Source organism: Pagrus pagrus (assembly GCF_965226575.1).
Source record: "Pagrus pagrus genome assembly, chromosome: 15".
In the NCBI taxonomy this organism is placed as follows: Eukaryota; Metazoa; Chordata; class Actinopteri; order Spariformes; family Sparidae; genus Pagrus; species Pagrus pagrus.
In genome coordinates, this window is record NC_140199.1 from 29,368,134 (window position 1) to 29,395,507 (window position 27,374).

At 42.0% G+C, this 27,374-nt stretch overlaps 1 protein-coding gene across 3 annotated transcripts in view; it reads left to right on the forward strand.

The window, feature by feature from the left end:
* Positions 1-790: 790 nt before the first annotated feature.
* The window catches only part of hspa12a (heat shock protein 12A), a 106,759-nt gene continuing 80,175 nt past the window's right edge, over positions 791-27,374 (forward strand). For 2 of the 3 annotated variants that reach the window (XM_084375604.1, XM_084375606.1), the window contains exon 1: positions 792-1,185. In XM_084375604.1, the coding sequence (XP_084231730.1) occupies positions 1,146-1,185 (40 nt within the window). In that variant the 5' untranslated portion in view covers positions 792-1,145. Of the gene's footprint in view, positions 1,186-27,374 lie in introns of all 3 variants that reach the window. The other variant, XM_084375605.1, reaches the window with a different exon arrangement.

Here is a 27,374-nt window from a genome sequence, read left to right on the forward strand (position 1 = left end):
TGATATTATTGGCTGGTTTCACCATCAGCAGCTTTATTTTAATAATATAATGCAACACCCAGTGGTCACATACACTCCTCTCCTCTCTTCAGATGCACTTTAGAACATTTTGTTGCCATGCCTGCAGATCCTCGGCCACCTGCTGACACCTCCACCTCAGCACCTTCCAGCGATGCAGCAGCAAGTGCTCCTGTCCACCTCACCTCAGACGAGCCCAGTGATGCAGCATCAGCTTCTGCTGTCCCCTCCATGTCAGCACAGCTAGGCTCAAATCTTTAATACCTACCCAAGATCTTCTATAGGGCAAGGACATCTCAGTGGAATCTCCATCATTAGAGTAAATCATGTGGTCACACAACATTGGTCTACATTATGCATTCTGCACTGAGGTTTCTGTGATACATTTTTTTGTGCAACAGTCTTATTTATATTATATTTGTAAATCTGCACTGATTTCTTTGATATTATATTTTCGTGCAATACCTGATTTATATTGTATTTATATTTGGTTTCATGCCATTGTTTCTTTAATACTTAATATTTCTAAAATAAAGAAAATTCACACGAAGCAAAGCGGTTTCTGCGTTTGTGTATGGACATCATTGGTGTGCAACGGTAACTGTCTAAGATGTCTGGGCACCACATTGGTCAGCAACTTTTTCAAATACTAATGTTTCCTTTAGATTCAGGTTTAGTTAAGGTATATTTCTGATACCAAACTGTACTGTCATTGTTCTAGCCCCATAAAGCAGAGAACAGCATCCCTGCCGGCTGTCCTCAGCAGAGCTGCAGCAGACTTGGCAGCAGCAACATTCCTGACCAGGACATCAGTGAATGCGATTGGGAGGGGCGGGCGGAGCAGCAGCAGCAGTCTGGGGTCCACATCCTCTCTGCAGAGGCTCACTGCTCCCCCACCTCAAACACCTCCTACCCTAAATCTTCTCCATGTGTTTTTAACGGCTTTTTCAAGGAACCGGAAGCGGCAAAGCGAAGTGAAGTTGAGGGGGACACCGAGTTAGCAGCGTGGTGGCTGTTCTTGTAGGTATTTCTTCTTCTTTGTCCCGGTATTCCCAGTAACCAGGAAAATTGCTTGGTGTAGCTGTATCGGAGAGAAGGCTCGGGAGGAGGTGAAACTGCGGGATAGGATGACTGAGAAAGACACGGCGACAGAGAACATAATAGCAGGTAGGCCATTTAAGATTACTGACAACCTCCAAACAGCTTCGTAGTTTGTCACACTGCTCATCTCTGAGAGCAATTAATGCGCGCGCACCTACGCAGTTTCTGCTTCTGCAGGATGCATTCACGTGCACTCGACTGAGATTTGCCATGTTTTCGGTCAATATAAGGGCCAGTAACACAACATATTGTTGTGTTAATGTGTATCCAGTATAAAAAGTCTTTGTGACACATGAGCTGCAGTGCAGGGAGGCTGGGAGAGCTGTGAGGCACTGCCCTAGCTTTTCAAGGGCAGCAGGACCTCGCCTACTGGCCCGCACACAGCAGCACTTCCCAGACGAACATGGCGATATTAAGAGTTTATCACTCTGGCTTGTGTTTTCCGACTGCGAGGCTGAGCTCAATGTGTCTAGTTGCTCTCCGTAGGCTCGAAAACAGACACGGCCCAGTTCGGTCCTCCTTAACGGTGCAGAGTTTGGTCACATGGTCCGTCCCACTGGAGTTGTGAGTCAATGCAGCAAAAAGTCTGCACCATGTCTTCAGGTAGCGCAGTGTTCATCACCCGCCCACACGGCAGTCCCCGAGGTGCGTTTCAGATCACTGTCACTGTCACAGCGGTCAGCCGCCTTCTAAAGGCCCACAGTGTGTTTGTCTGCGTTTACCCCGATATTACTCTCTGCTGTCAGAAGCCTACATACTGTAGGCCACTATAGGTTTAGTCAGTCGAACTCCACTGGCATTTCTCTTCTTTTGTAATTGCTTGCTGGTCATGAAGCATAAACACATACGCACAGTATTTACGAATGATAATGTAAGATCCCTTCCAAGTTCTTACTACATGATTCGGCATACACTCAATCAGTGAAGCATTATTAATTTTAACGAAGTTTTAAATCTTAGTGTTCTCCATCATGATAAACCACTGAGGGCACAAGGAGCAGTGTGCGCAATAGAGCAGGGGTGTCAAACTCAACTTCATCCTCTGTCAAATCGGCATCAGGCTATATGTAAATGTAAGACATATAAGAATGTATCTATTTGTTAGATTATATAATTCCCTTCGATTACTATTGTTTTTTCTGGAGCACTGTATGGGTCACAGTGAGTTTTTTAGGACTACTTTTCCATTATGTTTTCTGTTCTTTTGCAGCACTTTTTTTCCTTCTGTCCTTTCTCATTAATAAACTAGCTAGAAATCTAGTAAAAAATAGTGGCAGGCCACCAATCAAGTGTACAGCTATTAAACAAGTACCAAACAAGCTCTCTATTTGTGATGTCCATGCTTTTCAACAGGTAACAAAAACACCAGATACCAGTTTGCTTCTGCATCCAGCTGTGCCGTCAGTACACTAGCTCCCTGATGCTGCCACCGTGTCTTTTGTCAAGCTGACATCAGCAAAAGCCTGCTTGTCGTCAGGGAACATCTTCAGGATACATTGTTTCAAAAATGCACCTTCTGATAATCAGTTTGACATTCGGGAAGATTCTTCAGCTACAAATAAGCTGGCTTTCACTGCTGCAATGTTTTTTGCTGTAACTTTTGGACATATTCACTTGAGAATGCCTGTTAGGTTAGCATACGTGGCTCAGCTCCTTTGGCATATTGAGATAGTATCTAGCCTATATGGACATCTAGCAGCTAGGTGACACAGCATAGAATTGTATTCTGCACATTTTATTCTTTGCAAGCTCTTGCAGGTCACTTCAAATGAGGCTTCCTTCCTCATAAGAAATACTGGGATTGACATTTCAGGGGCTTGGCTTTCAAGGACTGAAACTAGGAAAATCAAAGATAAATTAGGAAATAAATAATTGGCTCAATAAATAAATTGACCCAAAATTAATATTGAAATTAAATATAAGCGTTAATTTATAAAATGTGATATAAAACGATATTTCCCTTTTTAATTTGCCTCTATTTATTAACCTTTGTATGATTATCTTTAACTTTAAAACATTAATATGCCTACTTGACAGCCTATTTGTTGCTTAGCTAGTTAGCTGAGCAGCTAGCGGTCCTATCCGCTGACTCCACACAGACTTGGAAGTCTGGGGGAGTGTTAGCATTTGCACCTCAAGCACAGGAGCCTGGACCACTTGGAGGAGGAGGTTTTCAGGCCTGAGGCAGGGTGACTCAGCAAAGACAATCAGCTAATAGGACTGCTATATCCATAGCCCCATTCACACTGCCCTTTCAGTGCAGGAATCATGCACCGATTCTCTACATTGTCTTCTGTGTGAAAGTTACAGAGAGGGGGGATAGGTTCACTGCAGCAGTTCTGATCCGCCTCCAGAGGTAGTATCAGAGCCTCAGCAGAGGCGAGCCGGCGTCTGTGTGAATGGATAAGCCGGAGGTGTGGATCAGGGGTGTGTCGGTCTGATGGTGTTCACAGTCTGATAACTAAACAGATCCTTCACTCATCAAATAAAAGAGAAATGACCCACACTTCAACCCACAAAGCAACGTTACAGGACCAAACAACAGTAACGCAGTAACTGGTAGTGTCTTTCACAACTTATATGAGGAAAAAAAACAAAAACGCATCCATATGTGGAAAAGTGTCTGTCATTCTGTCTGTCCTACCGATTCTTTGTCACATTTCTGCCCGATAAACAGCGTCTGTCCCCAGCACCAGAACCAGGCGGTTCCTGCAGTTGAATTGCGGTGATTATGTGACGTGATTCAGAGCAGAAAACTTTAACTCGCATGTCTTTGTCTCCTTCCACTGTTGTGTTGTTGTAGTTACTGTCTTTGGAAACTTTTACTGAGACTTCAGTGATTATTAACAGTCAGCTGGTACATGTTTAGATTAACAGGAGGACACCGGGGGAAACGCGTAAAAAAAACATGGATGTCAACATCATGATGTGTACCGTCACACCTCTTTTGGATCTGCAGCGCCGGCGAGATGTATGAATTGACACACTGGTGCCGCTTTACACCGGAGCTGCTTGGTTCTGTGTGAACAAACAAAGGCGGAGAAATGGCGAGCCTTCACTGCGCCGATAATGCGGAGTCTCTGTGTGAAAAGGGGTCATGGCTAACTAGCTATGGGCAGCTAACATTACAGCTAACAGTTACAACGTTACAGTTAACAGTTACCTTAGCAACAAGTAAAGCTATCTGTCCATCAGGAAGCTCAGCAAATCACTGGCAGAGCTAGAAAATATTTTCTCCATAAAATATGATCCATATCAGAGTCCTGGTAGAATCTGCTGTAAATAATTTTGGTTAGCCTGAAACTGTCTCAGGTGGCATTATTTTTTTTCCCTGTGACCCAATGACAACCCAGAATCGCAGGGAAAGTGGTTTCTCTGTAGTATGGTGGTATGGTTTTTTTTTTTAACTTTGTTTCATCATCGTCATGTTACAGTTATCTTACATAGCCACAAATAGACATTACTTCATCACTCTGCATTAGGGATACCACTGTTTATTTGAAATCCGAACATTCGTTTGGACTTGGGATGAAAAATTCATATTCAAGCTGTAAAAGCTGTTTGTTTTGCTACGAAAATGGCGAGCAATAGTGAGCAGAGCCATCCTGAGCTGACAGTAGTGACACTAAAACATATCAGAAGCAGTCTGTGGAAGTATTCTGTAGGGGTGTTCCAACAAGGGTACCTCACGATTCGATTCGATTTCGATTATGGGAGCTTCGATTCGATTATTGCTTTTTTCCATACAAGATTGATTTTGTCTTCATCTGTGGCTATATTTGTAAATAAATAGCCTATCAATTAACTCAGTTCCACTAAAACTACACTTATAAAGTAAATAACAAAGTTTTTTGAACATTTGACTTGTATTTTTCAAAGACACAAAATATTTTATTTTATGACTATGTAAACACAACCGCCTTCTGTCTAAATGCGCGGACCTAGCAAAGCATCGACGTTAATTAATCGATGCCGAATCGTCACGTGACGCATCGCGATGCATCACCACATCGATGAATTGCACCCACCTCTAGTATGCTGGGTTCCACACCGTAGATGGGAAAGTCACAAATCTGCGGACTCACCTGCTAGCTTACCACTTTAGCATTTTATTTCAAGTCATTTCAAATCCGTTTGAACATGATTTTTGGAAAAAGTGACCGCCTTAATGTGCATCATGCAAACAGCGTATAGACAAAATTAGTGTTAAATGTTTTTCTTTCATTTTCTTTCAAAACAAATTGTACAGCCCAGGACCTTTACTGTAGGAGGTGGTTGAGCATATACCGCTTTTGTCCACAGGGGCCGCCAGAATCAACTCAAAATGAAAACTCCCGGTTGAAACTTTAAAGTGGAATTCCCGAAGATTTCCAGAAGCGGCAATTGCAGGTGTATTTTTGGACCTCACTGCTTCCCAGAGATCCATTTTCGCTTGTGTGATGTCATTCAGTTGTCAACTGGCAGACTGACCACATGAACCACATGAAAGCAGAAAGGTCAATGATCAGTGTCTGAGACAGTAGTCATAACACTTACTATTTACTGAATATGACGACGTCTACAGTAAAACATTGTGATGGACTATGACATCGTTGTTTATGAATTTGAGGCAGCGTGTCCCCTCAGCGTTGTCTTAAGGCAGCAGGTGCGTATTAGCTCACCACTGTAGCCGCCGCTGTTTCCCAGGCCTATCAAGTTTGATATGGGATTAGGCTTGATTGAATTAAAGCGCACTGTCGGGCCTTGGTGGAGGTATGTGCTCTGCTTAGTGCCATTCTAGTTTTGGCTATAAAATGTGTGAGCATAAAAGAAAAGCCAAGGTTGAAAATTAACAGAGGCTACACTTTGAAATAGTTCAAACTCTTGATGCAATTCCTTTGAGTGACTGTGATTATTCCTATGCGACTCGAATGCAGCGCACAGCTGCACTCAATCTAGCTCCATCTCCCTAACAGTGAAACCAAACTGCATTAACTTGCAGCAGGATGTTGCATAGTCACAGTTAATGACAACACACACAGCCAGATGTCATATGTTATTGGGTGTGACGCTAAGCTTGACTGATTGATAATTGATATTCTCTAAATCCAAGATGGCTTCGTCCCCGTGTCGAATATTATTTACTTTGGCAGTCAACAGCTTGATTTGTGTTTGTCTTGTATTTTCACAGCAGCTTATGGAGGATAAAAGAAGTCCTTTCTTCATGATTTGTAGCCTACACGTTGAAATGCTGGCTGAACACCCTGTGGGCCATGTCAGACTGACGATAAGGCATGCAGAGGGCTGAATATAACTACTACTTTTTTTTTTATATCTCACCGTCCACTTAGCAGAATGTCTGTAGTATGGAAGTGATAGTAAATTCAAGTTCCAGGTACTCCGAGGGGTTGCTGACAGTGCTGTTGATAGTTATTGGTCAAGCAGAGGCCTGTACTACAAAGCAGGTTCATCATACCCAGGATATGTCATATGAAGTTGGTCATAACTCGATAAGTCAACCCAGGTTTTCCATATTCACATGAAAGGGGAGGCGTTTACAGCATCTGGCAAACTACTAATTAAACTACATTAAATTGCAATTCACTGTTTAACACTTGATGTTCCTGAACAGTTAAAACTGCTGTGGTTAGCTCCGCTGTAAGCTGTTAGCTCCATCAGCTGTTAGCTCTCATACTACAGGGCTTGAAACAAACAGAATTATGTCTCGGGATGACAGAAAATGTAAACAGACTATCACAGATTGAACTGACTACTTCTGACTACACTGACTACAACGGAGCACATCTAGTTACCTCTCTCTCCACAGCACTGTGTCAGCAGATAAAATCTCTGGCTGGCCTCTCAGCCCGAGACCTAACGTTAAGCAGCGGATACGTTTGGTTTTAGTGTGTTTCTCTTGCATCTTCCAATTACTTCAATACAGCTGTCATCACAGTCTGGCTCCTTCTTTGTTTAAGTTCCTTGGTTGAGGATGGTGCACTCATGAATGCGTGCCAATGAATGCCCCTCGCTCCACCAGGTGTTCGCAGTGTGGACTTTGGAAGGGTGGAGCAATATCGGGTTATCTTTTTGTATTTTTTTTTCTTAATACTAGCCTTAATAAAACAAAGTCTAGCCTCAACAGCTTTGTCTGTTAAAGCTTACCTTGTGTTTCCACAGGGAGCATTTTGGCATGGCAGCCTGTTATGAAAAATCTTCGGCAGCATAACAAAAAAATTAATGACAAAACGTTTTCACTAATTACAGAAAATGAGTTTACTTCAATGTTTTTCCAAGAAAAAGAAAAGATGACGAGTTAAACAGAACAGGCTCTTAGGGTGGAGGGGGTTGGCGGACGGTGCATCTCTTGGGTTGGGTTAGTTTAGCTGGCTGTCCTCCCTCTCTTCCTGGGGGCATTGCACCGCTTGTGGTGCTGTTTCTTTAGGCTTAGACTAGTTGTTGTGGGCAGCGGTCGCCTCAAGGTTCGCTGCACTTAATCAAATCCTGTGCTGAGTGTTTATCTGTTGTAGGCTGTCTGCGGCTCTGCCCGGACCCAATTTAACCAGTTTTTCTTTTTTAACTAATACCAAGACTTTTAAGTCTCCAGTTTAAGGGTGTCGCGATTTTGATTTTAAATCGAATTTGATCGAAATTAATTCACAATCTCGAACTTCGAATTAAAAAATGGAATCGTCGATGCTGCCACGCCCCCATGTCACGTCCGGTCGGCTTGCCAAGGGGAAAACACACACACGTGTTGAAGTGCTGCGAGTCAACCTCCTCTAACTTAGCTACTAGCTAAGCCAGTAGCTATTAGCTACAGCCAGTCAAACGATAGCATGGTGTTACACCATTCCTGTTCGGCTCCCGGACCGTGGTCGGGAAGCACAGGGGAGACGATTTCCTCCAGGGCCGAAGTTTGTGTTTACCTTCGGGGTGAACCCCCTTTCACGTGTTAAGCTGGTCGGGAAATAATACCAGGGAGCTTTGCTGTATCTTGAGGAGCCGTCGCCTTTATTCAGCCAAACTGCAGCCTATATTATACACTTTATTGCTGTCGCTACTACTGCTACTCCTTTCGCTTCTCCTTCCTCTCCCATCCATTCACTGTCCGCACGTAGGCACGCTCCCTCACTCTCGCTCGCCCACTCACACCTTTTTCTGTTTTATTTTTTTGTTTGTTTTGTTGTGAACTTGAATGTCATCTTCTGTGAAGAAGACTGCAGTTACAAAAGAAAAACTAGAAACTAGATGGCAGGTTATTTTGTTTAAGTTTCCAGTTGACTGAAGATATGTTATTGTTACATTATGTTGTTAATAAATGTTTTAAATTTGACAATGTAGTGTGTGCTAACAAAGGTCAGATATTATGTTGCATAAAAGTCTAGTCTAAAAATGGCATAGCAACCTGTGCTTTAAAAAAATAAATGTAAAAATCGAGAATCGAAATGAATCATGACCTTAGAATCGAAAATTGAATCGAATCCAGGATTTGGAGAATCGTGACACCCCTACTCCAGTAGTTGTGAGACCTCCAGTTTCTTGTGGTCATAGTTACACCACACACAGACTTTCAGTAGCTGTTATACTGCAACCTGATGGAGCTTATCTACACACTTTATGGCTGAGTAAATTAAACAAGACCACAGCTAGCACAACATACCCCCTAGACTGACTCACCAGTGTTGTGCAAGTTTACACTTTGCAAGCACTAGAAAGTTAAGTTCCCACAGATCTAAATGAGCTAATTTACGTTAATTTCTGCTGTTTTCTTATTGAGCTACTCTGAACTCTTCATGACTAATAGGTTTTTGTTAATTTAAGTTCTGGAAAGCTGCATGTAACAGACTTACTTGATATGCCAGTGAGGGTTCCAGTGCGATCATATGCTTCTGTGTCCGCTGTCAGCTGTCTGTAGGTGTACTAACCCACCTTGTTAAAAGATATTGGCCGCGTTTCCCAGATTCGATCGTTCTTAAGGACTTAAGAAGGCTCTTAAGAAGGGTTCGGCTAAGAAGGAAGGAGAAGGAGCTTCTTAAGAAGCTCTTAGTGGGAGCTGTCCACCGCGGTGCTGCTGAAACTGAATCAATCGATGCCAGGCAAATCAATCGCCCACCTCTTTATCAGCGCATAAGTCACACACAGCGCCCCATGGTCCCCCACCCCACAGGTGCAATTAGGCTACGCATGTATCGTGTGTGTGTGGGGGGGTGTGGGTGCGGATGTGTGTGTGGGTGTGTTGATGGCCGCGTAGTGCTTTCTACCGATCCAGCACGGATCCACCAGGGAGGGATTGTGGATTGGAATGAGGGTGCCATCCACCACACCGATCACCCGGGGCATCCCAGCCACTGCGTGGAACCCTTGGTGGACCTGGCGGACCTCGTCCCGTGTGGTGGGCAACTGTGGTGGGTCCGGGCATGGTGCAGGAGAATCGGTGTCACAGCTGCCACACTCCGTGACACCGATGCCTTGCTGAGGCCGGTGTCGTCCCCCACCACCTCCAGGAAGCTCCCCACTTTTGCACCTCCGGGCTGAGGCCAAAATTGCAGCGGGTTGCTCTCTGGATGTGTGGAGACACCGAGTGATCAGCCGTTGGATCTCCGCACGGGGCAGCCGGTACTTTCCCTGGACAGCCCGGTCTGACCAGCACGTCCAGTGGGGAGAAGTGCTGACGCACGTATGCATTTATGTAAACCGTCTGGCTTCGGTTCGCAGCGAGAATGTGCTGTATTGCAGCCATGGTTTCTCACGCGTGGATTTTGGCAACGCCTTGTTGTTTTTTTTATGTGTAGTACTATAAACTCATATATGCAGATGTGTGAGGAAAACTTAAACGTGTAATTCAATAAAAAGTTTTTTTTTCGTCTACTATTAGCCTATTTTTCTTCCAGTGGTCCGCAGCTATGAGAGCATTTCAACATTGAGCATTGTTTTATTATTTCGAAAAGTGGAGGATGTAAATTTCCCTGACGCGGCTTGATCACTGAGCATTTGGTCGCTAAGAAGGCTGTTAAGAGTGGGTCAGCTCGATCTTACATTTCCTTCTTAGTGAAAGATCTTCTTAAGCTAAGAGCGACTCTGGGAAACACATCCTTCTTTCACAGCGTTCTTAAGAAGATCTTAGCACTTAAGAGCTTCTTAACGAATCTGGGAAACGCGGCCATTAAGCGTTTGTTTACCTGGATGGGAGAACAAAGGGAGGGTCAGATAAAAAGGGGCCTCCTCTCAAGTAGGGCTTCACAATTAATTGAATTTTAATCGCGATCACGATTTTGGTTGCCACGATTAAATTAAGATGATCGTTGCGATATTAACATTTAAAAAGCGGGCTCTGTTGCATATCAAATCAAGCACTTTCTCAACCCACTAGTCAGCCAACCACCAGGGGGCGAACGAAAGGTTAGGGCTTCATTAAGCTGCCTAAATAGCAAGAGAGCGCACCCTGCAGCAGCGGCAGCCTCAAATTATATTCAACAGTGTGACATCCCGTCTTGACATACAGTGACGCGACAGCGAGGCAAAGTGATTAGGATGTGTACTTAATCAGCCTGTCCTGACGTGCCGCAAGCGATATCGCTCCGTCCAGCGATGTCGCTCAACCCTGAAAAAATCGCTCACTCTGTCTCTATCTGGACGACATTTCGCGGCGGTGTCCCGCTCCTACACTTCTAAAACTTCTAACTTCCTAAACTCCTTCTCTTTTCCGAGTTGTGTCTGCGCCACAGGGCAACACAACTAACTTATTCAACCACCTGAAAAAACACCACAAACCCAGATATGATGAATGCATGAAGGCCAAAGCTAACGCTGGTCCACTAAATCCCCGTCCGTGTCCAGCGCCAACCCAGACAACCCAGGCACTTTATGATTGCACTCTGCAATGGCATATTTATGTTTTGCCCTTTGTCTTGGGTACATTTTATTCATATTATTTATGATTTATTATTATTTTAAGTTTCAATTTGAAGCCTTGTTCACATACGGTTTGTTTTAAAAAGAAAGTGCAATAAAAAGATGTTTTACCTAACAGAATGAATAATCGTGATTAATAATCGTGATTTCAATATTGATAAAAATAATCGTGATTATTATTTTGGCCATAATCGTGCAGCCCTACTCTCAAGGGCTGCCCATAACAACAGGCCCTGCAGTGTTCAATAAACAACATTATTATTGTTATTATTATTATTATTATTATTATTATACTTACGGCAAACCTCATGTTCCACAGGAAACACTGAGTAGCAGTAATTTTTGTCCATGGTTGTCTCACATCCTGATCAACAGTTTAAAATCTGCCTTGACATTTTTGGCCAGCAGACTTTTTTCTTATCACTATCAATGTTGGGATGCTTAGGGCTAACACTAACTTTGAAAATTTGGGTTATATTTGTATTGTATAAATATTTGAAACGGTTTCAGTACTCATTTTCTGCAGTAGTGATACACCAGGACCAGCTGTGATTTCTTGCTCTCTCTTATTTGTGGCAGCAAGTTGACACACACCGCTGCCGTGCCCACATAGCGCCACCCTCTCTCATTCAAAGTGCTTCCTCATATCAAAATTTCAGTAGATACTTTGTCAGAAGTAAATTAATGTAGATATTGTTGTGCTTAAAACACAGCGAACAAGCCTTGTTAAGTTAATCCTTGAGTAAAAATCAAAATTTGATGCCCTCAATTGTTCTCGTGTCATATCTGACATAGAATAAAATAGTTATATTTTTCAAGGCATTTTATCAAAGTTAGAAATTCCAGTAGCATGACAAAACTAATGTGACATGTAACATTGCAATACGACAGTTTCGTGAGCTGGTAACAAAAGAGCTGCTTTTAATACTACACATTTGATACGGCACATAAAAAATAAACACTCAAAGGAATACAACAAGTTCACTCAAGCAATACAGGCAAAGGCACTGAAGCAACAAACACTCACGGATAATTTCAAAAGGAAAGAGAAATATCCTCGAGACAGCGACATGGCCAAAAATATTACAGAGAAGGTAACTGAATTCATCGCTCTGGATAACCAGCTTATCTCCGTGGTAGAGGATCAGGGTTCAGGTACTGACTTTGTTTACTCGGTTGTTTTTGTTAAAAATTTTGCAATAGGATATGCAGAATAAGAAAGAGCCATATGAAAGTATTTACTTTGTTTCAACAAAATAAAAAAGCCTATTAAGGAACAGCTTGGATGCAGGTAATTTTTTCTTAATGCAGCTGTATTATCTAGGCAAATATTAGTTAGGGCTTAGTGTCGGATAACGACTTAGTATCAGCAGATATTAAATATTAAATGACTCGGATCGGGATCGGGGTAAAAAAAAAACCTGATCGGGACATCCCTACATCTAACAAATGCATGCAAGTGAGGCAGACACAAATGTAACCATGTCACTTGTAATTGAGAAACATTCTCCCTGCCTGTTGTTGTCTTAACTACAGTACAATACTGTCAGTACAATACCACTGACATTAAATAGAATTAAATACTTGTGTGGTTAAGTGGCTAAGTGGTTAAAGTTAGCTTGGACAGCTATGTACCCTTGAAAAATAAGATTCACTGTTAGGCTGTGAATACGTCTCCACTGTTAAATTATCCATAGACTTTTTAAATATGGACACTAGGGCTGGGCGATATATCGAATGTACTCGATGTATCACGGCTTGTTCTCTGTGGGATGTAGAAAATGACTATATCGTGAATATTCGAGTATACATTCAATTGTCACGCAGTTGCTTTTAGTCGCGGGCATTGAACTACAGGTTTCTCTCACTCTTTCTCATCTCTCCGCACAGAGAGATAAAACAAGCGCACCTAGTTACGTACATCACATTCTGTTGTGCGTGCAACGTCATACGCCCGGCAGCATGTAGCAGCAGAGATCTCAGGTAGCGGCAGCAGCAGGTGCTATGACAAATGGCGGTGGTTTGGGTACAAGAGGGAGGACGTTGAACAAATAACCGTAATATGTAAAGTATGCCGCAAAAGCGTCGCCACAAAAGGTGGTAGTACAACGACTTTATATCATCATTTGAGAACCCACCCGCTAGAAAACGAGCGCATCTCCGACCAGTGCCATATCGAAGAAAGTGCCGAAGCAACCAGCACTGACGCAGCTGAGTCTGGCGTCTTCTTTTTCCAGAACGTCATACGACAAAAATAGTCAAAAACAGAAGGAGATAACGTCCGCAGTAACCCACCACATAGCGAAAGACATGGCCCCAGTGAGTGTGATTGAAAAGCCCGGATTCAGAAAGCTCATCAACATGCTTGACCCAAGATATAATCTACCTAGTCGCGAATATTTTGCAGAGAAAGCTCTACCTGAGTTGTACACTAAAGTGAGAGAAGAGCTGGCCAATACATTTCATACAGAAGAAACCAAAACTAAAGCTGTGAACTTTTCATTTTCACCATTTGATTTCTTATTATGCAGCTTATTTTTATTTTACTGTTTTTTGAAATTACCTGTGTGACATCCTGCACAACAGTGCATGTGTTTCTTTTAAAATATCCTAGTGACATTATGCACAAAATTTTCACTTTTATTTAGTGTTGTTTGAAATATTATTGGTGAAATCATGCACAAAAAGGCACTTTATTTGATTTATTTGTTTAAATATTGTACTGGCATTATGTACAAAATGTGCACTTTAATTTAGTGTTATTTTGATACGTCATATTAGTTACATCATGCATTAAAGGCACTTTATTTGTTTTGAAATGACATGATGTTTGTGCCACTGCTTAATAACTATTTAATAAATACAATTTTGATAAATTTGTTTAGTTGTGATTTCACCCTTTTGGCATGAATGTTCAAAAAATCAGCATATATTAATGCAGTATGAACAAGTATGTTTTAATGTAGACACGTAGAATCATCATACTGGCATGATTGTATGCATCAAAGTGTTAATTTAAGGCTAAGGCAAAATATTGAGATATATATCGTGTGTCGTGACATGGCCTAAAAATATCGGGATATTAGTAAAAGGCCATATCGCCCAGCCCTAATGCACACACTCCAAGAAAGGCACAGCTACAAAATCAGATCTGGAATGTGAATGTATTTGATATTATTAGAGAATACTAGGCATATCAAACACCAGAAATCAGATGTTAAAACAGATGTGTGATGAAAGAGTACAACAGATAATGACGTGTTGACATGGATGTCAGCACATTACTGATCTATATTTGACCAGTCTGGGTAAAGAGAATTGTCTCTAGTAATCAGGGTCTGACTGAGTGGAGCTTTTGCTATCATTTTTTCCATTACAGACAGGAAGGAAGGAAAGCCTTTGTTTTGCAGAGTTTGAAAGCATTTCCTCTGAGTGTGACCTAAACGATCTGCCCTGTGAAGGAACTTGCTCTGTCCTTCTGTCAGACATCTCTGTTCATTGTTTCATATATAACTCTTTGTTGTAAGGAACAATGCACCACTTGGCTCTTTGCAATACTGGTTTCACTTAAAGTAACACTCTGGCTACTTTAATGTGTAAATGTGAAGCAAATTTGAAGGTAGTTGGTATTAGGAAATGAATGATTCAAAAGTCCGAAAGGCAGTCATGAATCAAAGTATTGGTCTCAGGGCTTGTGCTAGTTCATTGTAAGCCCAGCAGCCCGTCGAGCCTAAGTTGTAGTGCTAAACTCATGTGTGATGTCATATGGTAATAATCATGGTTATATTTATGTATGATGAAAATGTCTCTGAAAATTAATTAAATAAAAAACAAATCCCAAATCTGAAAACAAAATACTGGCACATCTACAGCTCCCCCCTGAGAGTCAACGAGTCAGTCAGTCAGAAACTGATTTTATCAGGGTTTAACCCTCCCTCCCAATCCTGGAAAACCAAGAATTTTAACATGCTAGTGCTACCCTTAGGTTATGTACCTTTTAGTTATTAAGTATAGTTTAAAAGTACGAATCAGCGTTTCCTCTATTTACGTTTAATACAAGCTTGTTGCACTTTTCTTGCTAAACAGTACTTTTGATGGCAGCTTTGGTGTCCCCCTCAGGAACTGCTCTTGAGAAAATTTCCTGTTTGTTGTACCCCAAATAGTTAGAGATAGGGCTAGGGTCGCCCTTGATCACAGCATCCTGATACACTTGTCTACAAAATTCAAATAAACTAAATAGCGGTTTATTTCTACGGTTTCAACTAGGGATAGACCAGTTATCTCCGATTATCAAGCCGATTTTCAGCATTTTTCCAATTATCAGTATTGGTGATCTTTTTGGTCAGATTGCCGATAAGATAAATTTAAAAATGTGCTACTTTGACTCTGATGCAACAACCCTTTAAGACAATATTTGGCCCACAACAGTATCTGATTGGTAACACGTTACAATTAATAGCCTATAAACACTGAATAATGTGAAGCTGCAAAGTAACTTGAAAGTATCACATACATTCCACTAGCTATCTAATTAAGAATTAGATTGAGATGTCAGGCTGACGTTAGTCTTAAAAAAGCTACCATTCAGTGTCATACACCATCCACTGGATGAATATTTTAATATGGTTCTTTCAAGAGAAATCATTTTTGGATAGTCATTGTAAAACCAGCCACTGCCAGCCCAAAGAAGCTTATAACATACCTAAAGCAGTATTTTCATTAGAATGGCAAAGTACTGTCACTATGAGTTTCTGAGGGTGGTTGAGAGGCTTAATCCACCATGAACACAAAACAGAATGTTTGGCAAAAAAATTATTAGATCTAAGGGGTTCAACTTCATTCCAAAAATGTGTTGGCATTCATCCTTGAAAACCCATGTCACTGTATGGTATAGTGGGTTTGTCAAGTAAGGATAGGGGATTATCTGGCTGATTATTGGATCTGATGTTCGGCCTCTCCAGTAAAATACATGAATTTAAAAATACACAAATTTGGTTCTGGTTAATATTTGCATCCAAAAATGTAGTGCAGTGAATTTCTGAAGAAGCAGAAAATGAAAATATTCAAGTTAAGTACAAGTTCCTTGTAAAAAAAATTCCTTTTAAAATTGGACTTAAAGCCCCCCTCCATTCTCCTCCTAATGGGCGACGGTCTCGCTCAAACAGAGAATGGCATGGTAATAGTCATATGCAGTTATCACCATCGCAACCACACTGCCTTTCTGGCAAGATTAACGTCACTAGCATGGATTAGTGATAGCAGAAATAATAGCATGAACAAGCAATAGCATGAACATTAGCAGGGATAGTGATAGCTGTCAAATCAAATCAAATCAATTTTATTTATATAGCCCAAAATCAAAATCACATTGCCTCAGTGGGCTTTACAGTCTGTACAGTAAACAGAATCCTCTGTCCTTAAGTTGCGTTCACACCGGACCTTTTATTTTTGTCGCTGTCGCTCGTGTCGCTCCAAAAAGGTCGCTCTGTTGCTCAGCTGCAGTCGCTCATCGGCACAATTCAACAGATCGCTCTGATAACGTCATTCAAGCGATTCCAGTCGCTCAGAGGCGCTCATTTCTTCCCGTTTTCAACGGTATACGCGGCTGACAACGGCCCAGTTTGACGAGCTGTTGGCGAGAATCGGAGGCAGGATTGCCCGGTTGGCCACCAACTACAGGCGCTCCATCCCAGCTGAGGAGCGCCTGGCCATTTGTCTCTGGTGAGTGTGTGTGTGTGTGTGTGTCAACGTAAATGCCGGCATTGCGGAGTTGTATTACGTTTCCATGGTTTCAGTAGTTGTCATAGTAACACATAGATTACGGCAGCCAATCAGCGCTGAGCGACAAGCGTCTGACGGCCAGAGACTTGGGTTTCTCATCTCGAGCGACAGAGCGATTGAGCGTTTTTTCGCTCCGTCGCTCGGACGCTGTCGCTCAGAGCCCCAGCGACATTTCGCCTGAGCGATTAACCGCTCAGTCGCTCGTTTGCATTGACTTAATATGTAAACTTGTCGCCAGCAACAAAAATAAAAGGTCCGGTGTGAACGCACCTTTAGACCCTCGATTCGAGTGAGGAAAAAATTGCCATATTAAGAAACAAAAACCCAGGGAAAAAAGATGGAAGAAACCTCAGGAAGAGCCACAGAGGAGGAATCCCTCTCCCAGGACAGACAGACATGCAATAGATGTCACATGTACAGAAAAGAACAACAAAACTACAATTTACAATTTGCATTGACAGAATATCTGATACAATTAATTGTATATGTAAAGTGTGTGGATCCAGGAGACGACAGCATTGCCAAGTGGTGCCCGAGCCACACGACCTCCACTCCACTGTGGTGACCTGGAAGAGGGCAGGACATGCATGATAATTAGCAGAAAAAAAGAAAGCATCAGAATAAAGAAGCATCAAATTTTACAGAAATACAGATATAAGGAGATAGTTAAACAGAGGAGAACAAGGCTCCAGCGGAGCCCAGGGTATGACGATCCAGATCCTTCAATATGTGAGGATGAGATGTTCCCAAGGGCCTGTGGTCCATCAGAAGGGAGCCTGAATGAAAAGAGAAGAGGAGGAGGAGGAGGAGGAGGAAGCTTGTGCGAACAGAAAACAAAAAAACAAGAGAAATGCAATGTCAATCAGAATAAACAGACAATGGCAGGACAATGTGAATTCTAATACTATAGGTAAGAGACTCATTGAGACTGAGACCGACCCACTGAAGAAGCTAGCTTCAGTTTAGAGTTTAGATTTAAAGGTGTCATTAGAGCCAGATTGTCTGATGTCAGCTGGGAGGTCTGATCTGACGTCAATTGGGAGCCGATGCAGTGAGGCTAGGATGGGTGTATTATCAAATTTTCTTGTACGTGTTCAGAATCTAGCTGCGCATTCTCAACCATTCTGACCTTAAGTGCTCTCACACAGCAGACCTGAAAATAAGGCATTGCAATAATCCAGCCTAGACAAAACAAAGGCATCAATCAGGATCTCTGCGTCAGCCGTGGACAGGAAGGACCTAATCTTAGCTATGTTGCGCAGGTGGTAAAAAGCGATCTTGGTAATTTCTTTGACCTTCTGATCGAAAGAGAGGGTAGAGTCATCGTCAAGGTTCTTGACAGTTGAACTTTGAGAAATAACACAGTTGTCAAGAGTTACAGTCACCTGATCAAAGTGGTGTTTGGCCAGAGAGGCCAAATTGACTTTCAAGTCGGTCTGACAGTATTCCATGATCTATGGTATAAAATGCAGTGCTGAGATCCAGTAACAGAAGCACTGAGGTAGAGTTTGAGTCTAGAGTGAGTAGAATGTCATTTACCACTTTAGTAAGTGCTGTCACTCAAACAGAAGTTCTTGCTGTGTATTGAGGAGCTGCAGAGTTCATTCAGGGTCAAACTGTAACCTGTACTGTACATTTTCTGCCACTAGACAACTTCTCTGTTAAACTTTCCCATCTGCTCTGTCGGCTAACACCGGTCTGCTCTGAACACCATAGCTCTCTCACTTTCTGTTGCTTGACCACTCACACATTACCCACTGCCCTGTTAAGAACAGCTTAAATTTAGTGGCCTTTGAGCACAAAATGATTTGGCTCATCAACATCGGTGGGAAAGGATATCATAAAAATGCCAAAATACACTGGAGGGGTTCTTCAAGTACAGCACTTGATTAATTGTACTTAGTGACATTACGTCACTGGTTATTCTAAATGTATATGGTTCCAAATTAAAGTGAAACTCTCGCCAAAATGCAACCTAGGCTTTTTTTGTGAATGTACCCCAGTCAAACCTTTGTGTAAAAGCATAATTACGACAATTTTTCGGGTCAAAATAATTTTCAATGGCGTGCTAGGGGCAGCTTTACGGTAGCATCAAAATCGCTATTTTTAAAACACTAAGAAGACTCGACACAACTCACTTTAAGCTTGCCGCAGTAGTAAGTGTTACTGCTGTTTTATGGTGTTCTGGCATACACTGATTACATTACTGGCCCGTTGCCCCCACCGTTGTTTTGCACTTTTTATCAATATTTGGTCTGACGATGGTTGCTACAACTACAACCTGAAATTATCCACTCCGTACAGTCACATTTCACAAATCACAAAGGAGCTGGTTACCCCCCTAACAGCTTGGAGGTGTGCAGCCTGTTGCCTTCAGCTCACTATTAAGCAGCTCCTTTTTATTTCATTCCTCTAGTACAGTGCCAGTGCCAAACAGTTATCTGCAAGGGGGCAAAGGGTTTTCATGGGTTGGCCCTCTTATTAACATTTCTTATGATATTTATTTATTTGTTTTGTTTTTGTTTTGTTGGTTCATTTGGTGTTATTGGAATTAATGCCCACTCTTAGACCAACCAGAAATAAGTATTCACTTTAGGGGTGAAGAAGGGGTTCTTTGGGAAGAAGGTTAACCAGCAGGTAAAAATATGGAATCACAAATATTTCATCTTTCATCTTACACACCCAGTGTGAAGGAAATTGTATTTGAAGAAAACTGCAGCTTACATGTTCATTGATACTGTCAATGTACAGTAACATTGTATAACTTGACTTCACGAGCTTCTGTTCATCACCTGGTAGAGCTTTTTTTTGTGTCTTTTTTGGTAATAATGTGTTACTGCCCAATCTCTGGCCATTTCTGTGCAAAGCTAACTGAACCTGAGTCGTTGTCACTAAGCACCTTGTCTCCACATTCAGTTCTCCATCTCTGTTAGTTTCCATCTTGTTTTGTCTTCTACATTTTTTACCTTGTTTCGTTGAAAGCGGTTTAAGTCAGTCTTGAGCGCTTGTGTCGACCCGCACAGTAGAATTGAAGAATTACTGCTAACAAAGTGGCTCAGCTAATTCAGTTTCAAATACATTTAATTTCTTAAGACCTCTTCACAACAAAAGCCCCCTGGTTGGTATGTGGTCATTTAAAAGCTTTTATTATGAAGCAGCATTACAGGAAATGTTGTGTTTTCAGCAGCAGTAGCTAAACACGACTCCTGAAACAGCTGAAAGTGAATACCATGAAACAGTAAAACACAGCAGATGTTTGAAAGAACAAACAGGACGAGAGAAACTAAAGAGATTCAGTTAGAAGCCACAGAAGCACTGAGAGCTGAACACACTGACGTCTTTCTCTCAGGTTTCCTGCACAGACATGAGTTGGGTATCGATTTGCACTTGTTTGAGAGAGCAGGTCCATCGCAGGCACGGCATGGCTCAACTCAGCTCAACTCGGTGCAGCAAAACTGGTGATGGAAAAACAAATTGACGCAGTCAGATTGACTCAGAACTATTACATCATGGCAGTCTTGAGTTCCAATGATTTCTACAACTCTCCTTTTTCTGTGATAGACTTTCTGAAAATGTGACCAAATCTCCTGGATAAAAATTATACATACAGTAACTTGAACGATCAAGTTAATTATCATTATTAATTATAGAAAGTTGTGTGAATCAAATTTTCATTGTAGCATGGCCTCTCAAATTCTTTCTGGGCCCATTTTAATAGGGCTTGTTTGATACAGCCATTAGACTCAGCCACAAACACTACAATGGGAAAGTCTAAGGAGCTCAGCATTGATCTGAAAGAGCACATTATTGATTTGAACAAGTCAGGAAAGTCACTTGGAGCCACTTCAAAGCAGTTACAGGTCCCAAGATCAACTGTACAAACTGTTTGTAAGTATAAAGTGCATGGCACAGTTGTGTCACTGCCACGATCAGGAAGAAAACACAAACTATCACCTGCTGCTGAGAGAAAACTGGTCAGGATGGTCAAGAGTCAACCAAAAACCACCAAAAACCACCAAAAAGCAAGTCTGCAATGAATTAGAAGCTGCTGGAAGACAGGTGTCAGTGTCCACAGTCAGGTGTGTTTTACATCAACATGAACTGAGAGGCTGCCGTGCAAGAAAGAAGCCCTTGCTCCAGACATGCCACCTTAAAGCTCGACTGAAGTTTGCTGCTGATCACATGGACAAAGAAAAAAACCTTCTGGAGGAAAATTCTGTGGCCACATGAAACAAAAACTGAAATTAGCAGCAATATGTTGAGAGAAGGTGAGACCTTTAACCCCAAGAACACTAGAGATGTTCCGATACCATTTTTTCCCTCCCGATACCGATTCAGATACTTATGCTGTGGGTATCGGCCGATACAAGTACCGATACCGATACCAGTGTGCTATAATTAATTATTAATTATATATATCATACTACGCCTGCGTGACTGTGATATGATTATCATTGTGGTAAGGCCTGGCTCAGGTTAAACCCTTTGTAAAACATGAATGAATACAGCAAATGAAAGCCATTTATTTTTAAAAAGAATAGTATAAAGCCGAATTCAGCACAGAGCAGACAGGAAGTCAGACACGAAATAATAACATGACATCCGGTTAATTTTCGAAATAAAACACTCCGTGTTGATACAAGCACAAAAACGTCAAATAAGAGACAAATACGCGCTCTTCTTCTAATCCTTCAGTCGGGAACACTTCGTGTTGTTGTGTTTATAACACATACATATAACTGCGGTCGTGTGTGATTATGTAATCATCGCGGGAATTCCTCGGGTTCGTAACTCCAGCTGATCGGCGGAGCTGCGCTGTGGCGGACTCAAAACACAGCTGGTGGGGGTTGATGGACGAGGACGACGGAGCCAAACCGTACCAGAGCCATAATGCAGCGGACACGTATCCGGTAGAATCTCAGAGCTAACGGAGCTAGGCTAATAAATTATGTGGTATCGGATCGGTGCCTGGACTCCAGTACTCGCCGATACCGATGCCGGCATTTTCGGCAGTATCGGAGGCATTTCCGATACTGGCATCGGAATCGGAACAACTCTAAAGAACACCAAACCTACTGTCAAGCATGGTGCTGGTAGCTTGTGGATGGCTATCAAAAGCACATAATTGAGATGGAAATGGGCAAGAGACATTGAACCAAATATTAGAATTACTGTATGTATATTTTTGATCCAGCAGATTTGGTCACATTTTCAGAAGACCTATAATAAATTCATTATTGAACCAAACTTCATGAATGTTTTTGTGACAAAGAAGTTTGTGTTCCACTCATTCATCACAGAGAAATGAAAAAATTATTGAAGACTGCCATGATGTACATGTTCTTTACAAGTAGACGTACTTTTGACTGCAACTGTATCTCCAGAAATCTGCATGTTGAGAGACTTACTTTTATTGCCAGAAGTTAACCGTTGTGCCTTCCCAACAAGAGTTCTGGTGTGATCATATCCCGTTCAGAAGCTTTGTAATGCAGCATGGATTTATTTTACAAACCCTCCAAAAAGACAACGCAGATCTTCATCTGCGTTGTCTTTTTGGAGGGTTTGTAAAATAAATCCATCTTGATATATCTGACACTTGATGTCTTCTGTGATTAACTTAGGAAAACGGTTGTTTTATGACAACTGACAATCTACTATAAATATATGAAAGACTTCTAAAACATAGTTTATTTCCACATCACGTGACTCTGTGGCATGTCAACGCAAAGTTAAAGATGAGGCTGATGATGAAACGCGTGCCATGGTAAACAGTCAGTGACAATGTGTTTTGTAAAACAGTCATGCAAAGGTACTGTCAAAGTGGGGCATTAGGTAAGCCTACCTGACGCTGGCCTTGCCATGATTTTGTTTTATGTATTTTTAACTCATAAATTTGTTTGAAAATACATAGTTTTGATTATTTTTCAATACATAATTATTGGGGGTGCCATGAGATCTTGCGATATTCAAACATGACAATATTTCTCGTCAAGGTGAAAAGCTGTCTCGCCATATCAGTACATAACAGTACAAGTACAGGGGGGGTGACAGTTTGAGACCTCTGACCTACAGAAATTTAGGCAGGGTGTTATAAAGTTATGGCTGATCGATGAATTTGTGTAGTGGCTCCAGACTGTTCCTCTTCACTGTGTGTCTGGGCTCATGGCCAAGTGAATGCAGTCAACCAGGCAGAGATGAGTGTGGGGGGTTGTCTCTCTCTGCATGGCATGAATGAATGGGACCTCAGATGGGAAGAAGAAACAGCAGATTCTCTCCCCAAACGTATTTTCTGTCCCTGTTATGAATGTGGCTCTTTGATAGTCTATTCTTTCTATGTTTGCGCCTCTCAGTTTGCTGCAGTGAATTTAATGAGGCTTCATTCCTTGTGAAAAGGCTGCCATTGTCTATCAAGAAGATTATCTGTACCAACGAGTTTATTAACATGTTACATTAAATATTCATATTAATAATATTTAAATCTAGACACAGTTTGCAATTATTGCATAGCTGCACTCTCTAGCTGCCAGGCTCTGGGGCAAAATTGAAGTCCACTTGTTGAATGAGCACATTACTTATTGAACAGATTTTGCAATTGCATGGTGAACATACAGTGTCAGACAGAGACACTGAATACAGTTGAACACTTATCCACAAAAAAAGGAATTATATATGCAGACAAATAATTGAACACACCTAATAGATTAGGTGTGTTCAAGTTAAATTACTGATTGGCTGGAAGTCCAGGGCACATGTCAAGTTTGTTCTGTCAAGAAATCAAAGACTATTGTCACCTGACTAACGAGCAATGATTAGCTTTTTAAAGTACAGTGTTTCCCCTATATACAAATAGCAGTGGCACTGCTGAGAAGGAGACGAGACAAGACGAGACGGAGGACTAGTGAAGAGAGAAGAGTGTGGAGAGTGCTGCGTTTTGATGTCATATTATTTTGCTCTATGGACACTTCATATCTAGGTCAATTAACACACCTGCGAGTAAAGCATAGGAATGAAGAGGACTCCGTGTTATAACTTTAGAAACTAAAGTTGTATTTTAGTTTTTTTAAACACACAAGTAAAGTGTTGAGTTTAAAAGACTGGCTCATCACACCTCATTTGTTTAGTCCTTCTGCTGGCAGCAGACACATTGTAACCTACCAGACGGCACACTTTGAAAACATACAAAAAAAAATTGTGCATGTGACACCTCCACTGCTACAACTTCATTCTAGGGGAACCACTGACAGTAGTTATTTTGTGAGTTTCTGTCTTCTTCGTGCTTAACCCTCAAGTTTGAAAGCTTGGCATTAGCAGTAACAGGCCTCCACTTCACCTCACCCGAAAAAAAATGTAAATGGGTACATGTGTTGCATGTTGCCCCTACTCTGAGCGTAGCAGCTGATAATAACACCACAGGCCTGATATAGCCCGCCTAAGTTGGGCCAAGTCATGATCAGCTCTGCTTCCATCGGACGGATGGGACAAATGACAAAGATTCCCATGTTTACGACATGCAAGCATTCATCTCACCAACCGCTCAGGATGCATTATTTCTGGGTTGGTCATGTGAGATTTTAAAATACTGTGGATTGACAATATAGAACTACATAAGGGCTGCGCCATTCATCTTTCAGCAGCTGCGAAGCCCCCCTCAAATGTTAGTGAAGTTGGTTGACACAACTACATCTCATACTGTCCCATGTTTGGCATGTTTTTGACAGCATTCTCAGCAGTCCGGCTCTAACATTTTTTTATCCACACATTTATTTTTTGTGACTGTGGAAATGATAAAGCAGGCATTAAAACGGGAGTCTTACGCCAGGTTCAGACAGGACGCCGAAGCGCCGCGCTCGGAAATTCTCGTGCGAGCCACGGCCCTTCTGTTCACACCAGACACGAATTTCTCCGCGCCGGTCGGTAAACGGCTCTGCTCCTCAGCTGTTCTGTAGTCACACTTGGAGTGTTTTTTTCACCATAGGAAAATAAATAACCGCATAAAATTACAACGCCATGTTTTCCTGACAACTGTAAATGTATGTCCACTTCATAGTAATGAGTAGTTTTCTGTCAATTGGGGTGTTTAATTATCGAAAATAGTTTTATTTTGGAAATTTGTTTTATTTTGAAAATCGACCGGATTCTCTCGTTGTTGCTATGTTTGACTTCCTGACCGGCTTGACACATTCGGCCGCGGACGCCGAAACGATCGCTGCACGGCGTGCGCCGGCAGCCAAGCAGAGCGCCACAGCGCTTCCTATGTGAACGACACAATTGATTAACATGGGCGCCGAAACGAAAATGGCTCCGCTCCTCGGCGCTTCGCAGCTAATCGCGGCGCTTCGGCGTCCTGTCTGAACCTGCCGTTAAGCGGTCATTAGACTGCAGGAGATTCAGCTCTGCCGATGATTGGAGGAGAAAACCTCGGTCAGTACCATAGTTCAGCCCAGATCATCTTGTAGTGTGTGGGGTTTACTTGTTTCAAATGTGTGTAATATTTAGCAGTTAAAGTCTGAATAATTACGTCAGTATTTTCTGAGTGGGTCCACAATAGCCAATGAGAGCGTTTACAAGGAGACAGGTCTTGGAACAGTTGAAGGTGCTGCCAGCAATGTTAAATATTTAGGCTTAGCTAGCATACTACTGTTGACAGATATTAAAACTGACAAAATCTCACCTTCAGTTCTGGCTGTTTTTGTTGACCCTGGCCGCCCAAACATTTTTCTATCCAGACTTGTTTCTTCTGCTTTTTTATTTTTTTACCGCAAAGCATTGCGTTATGTAAATTATGAAACACAGTGCATCCCAAAATGAGTATTTGCTGGTGAATGATGCACCATTATTGTCAAATTGAAAAAACATTGTGAAGTTTCCTCTTACATTCATGATGCAACCTGATGTCAAAGGATTTAAAACTTTTTAAATCCCGGCCACACTTTGAAAGTTAAACATGAGACTCATTGCTGTTGTAGCAGTTTAGCAAGCTGGTGTTCTGAGACTTTTGGACCCTACTATACATGAGGCCTTGGCTGAAAAAGATTTAGTTTAACTTCTTTTTTTTTTAATTTAACCACCTTATCAAAAACAGATAAACGTCATACCAGTGAGCTGACCTGTCCTTTTTTTTCCCCATAATTTCCTCTCTGGCAGCACTCATTTTCTCACTCTGGTATTAATCTGGTCGTGCAGACCACTCACAGCTGCAGTATCTCTTGGTTCATAGGTAGAGCAAACAGGCCGGGTGGCAGAGCAGCGGCGGCCAGAGCCGGCCTTTCTGCTCTACCTAACAGGCTGGACGAATGCAGCGAAGAGCAGCAGAAGACTGGGACAGCGGCCAAAGAGGTCAGACCACAAGAAAGGCAGACATTACCACAGCCACTGCATGACCTAACAGTTTTACAGGTGGAGAGGAGCTGGTCTGCACTGCGGTGGGATCCATAATAACGCCTCACGTCACAGTCTTCTGTTGTTGTCAGTCACATGGCCTTGGTGCAGCTGAACTACACACCTGTTAAATGACTGGCTGTTCGCAGCTCACTCCATTTCCATTGGTTTTTGCATGTAATGCATACATGTGAAACTAGTGAACATTTTAGCGATCTATTTTCTTTTTGCTATTTATCACGTATTTATTGCCAGTACATATTGCTATCGTTTTATTGCCCAGGCCTACTATACAAAACAGTTGGATCCAAAAGGCTGAGACCATTTTGCATTTGTTTGCTACATCAGAATATTGTTGGTTGACTTCAGCTCAGCATTCAACACAATCTCACCCATGAAGCTGATTAGAAAACTAAACACTCTGGGCTTCGTGACAACACTCTGCAACTGGATATTGGACTTCCTCACAAGCAGACCCCAGAGAGTTCTGATTGGCAGTCACACCTCCTCTAGGTTAGAGCTCAACACCGGAGCCCTCCAAGGCTGTGTGCTCAGCCCCCTTCTGTTCACACTGTACACCCATGACTGCACTCCCAGACATCAAGAGAACTCTGTTGTGAAGTATGAGGACGACACCACCATCATTGGCCACATTACAAATAACGATGAGAGCTCATATCAGGAGGAAATCAACAGTCTTGCAGAGTGGTGCACAGAGAACAATAGTACATCAGTGGAGCTGAGCTTCCTTGGAATTACCATCACTGAGAACCTATCTTGGTCATCAAACATAAAAAAGCACAGAAAAGGTTCTACTTTTACAGAGGAGCAATAGAAAGCATTCTGACTGGAAACTAACTTGTTCATTGGCTTTAAGACAGTTACTGTCAAACATATTTTTGCATCAGTGTGGGGCAGGAAAAATAATTGAAAGAACTTACCGATGGCCACTACAGTCTGTAATGTAAGTTTCAGACATTTTGTTACTCATAAATGGCAGTTTGTCACAAGGTAGCAAGGTGAACCCAAGTGCAGACACTGATACAGGGAATTTTGCAGTTGGAAGGTTTGACTAAAGAACTGGTGGAGATGGAAGTGAAGAGGAGCTGGTGGAGTGCTAATCAGCTGGAGAAATGCAGGGGGTGGCTGGCAGACAGGCTAGCAGGTAGGCAGGCAGGTAGGAATGCAGATGAGGTGATAGT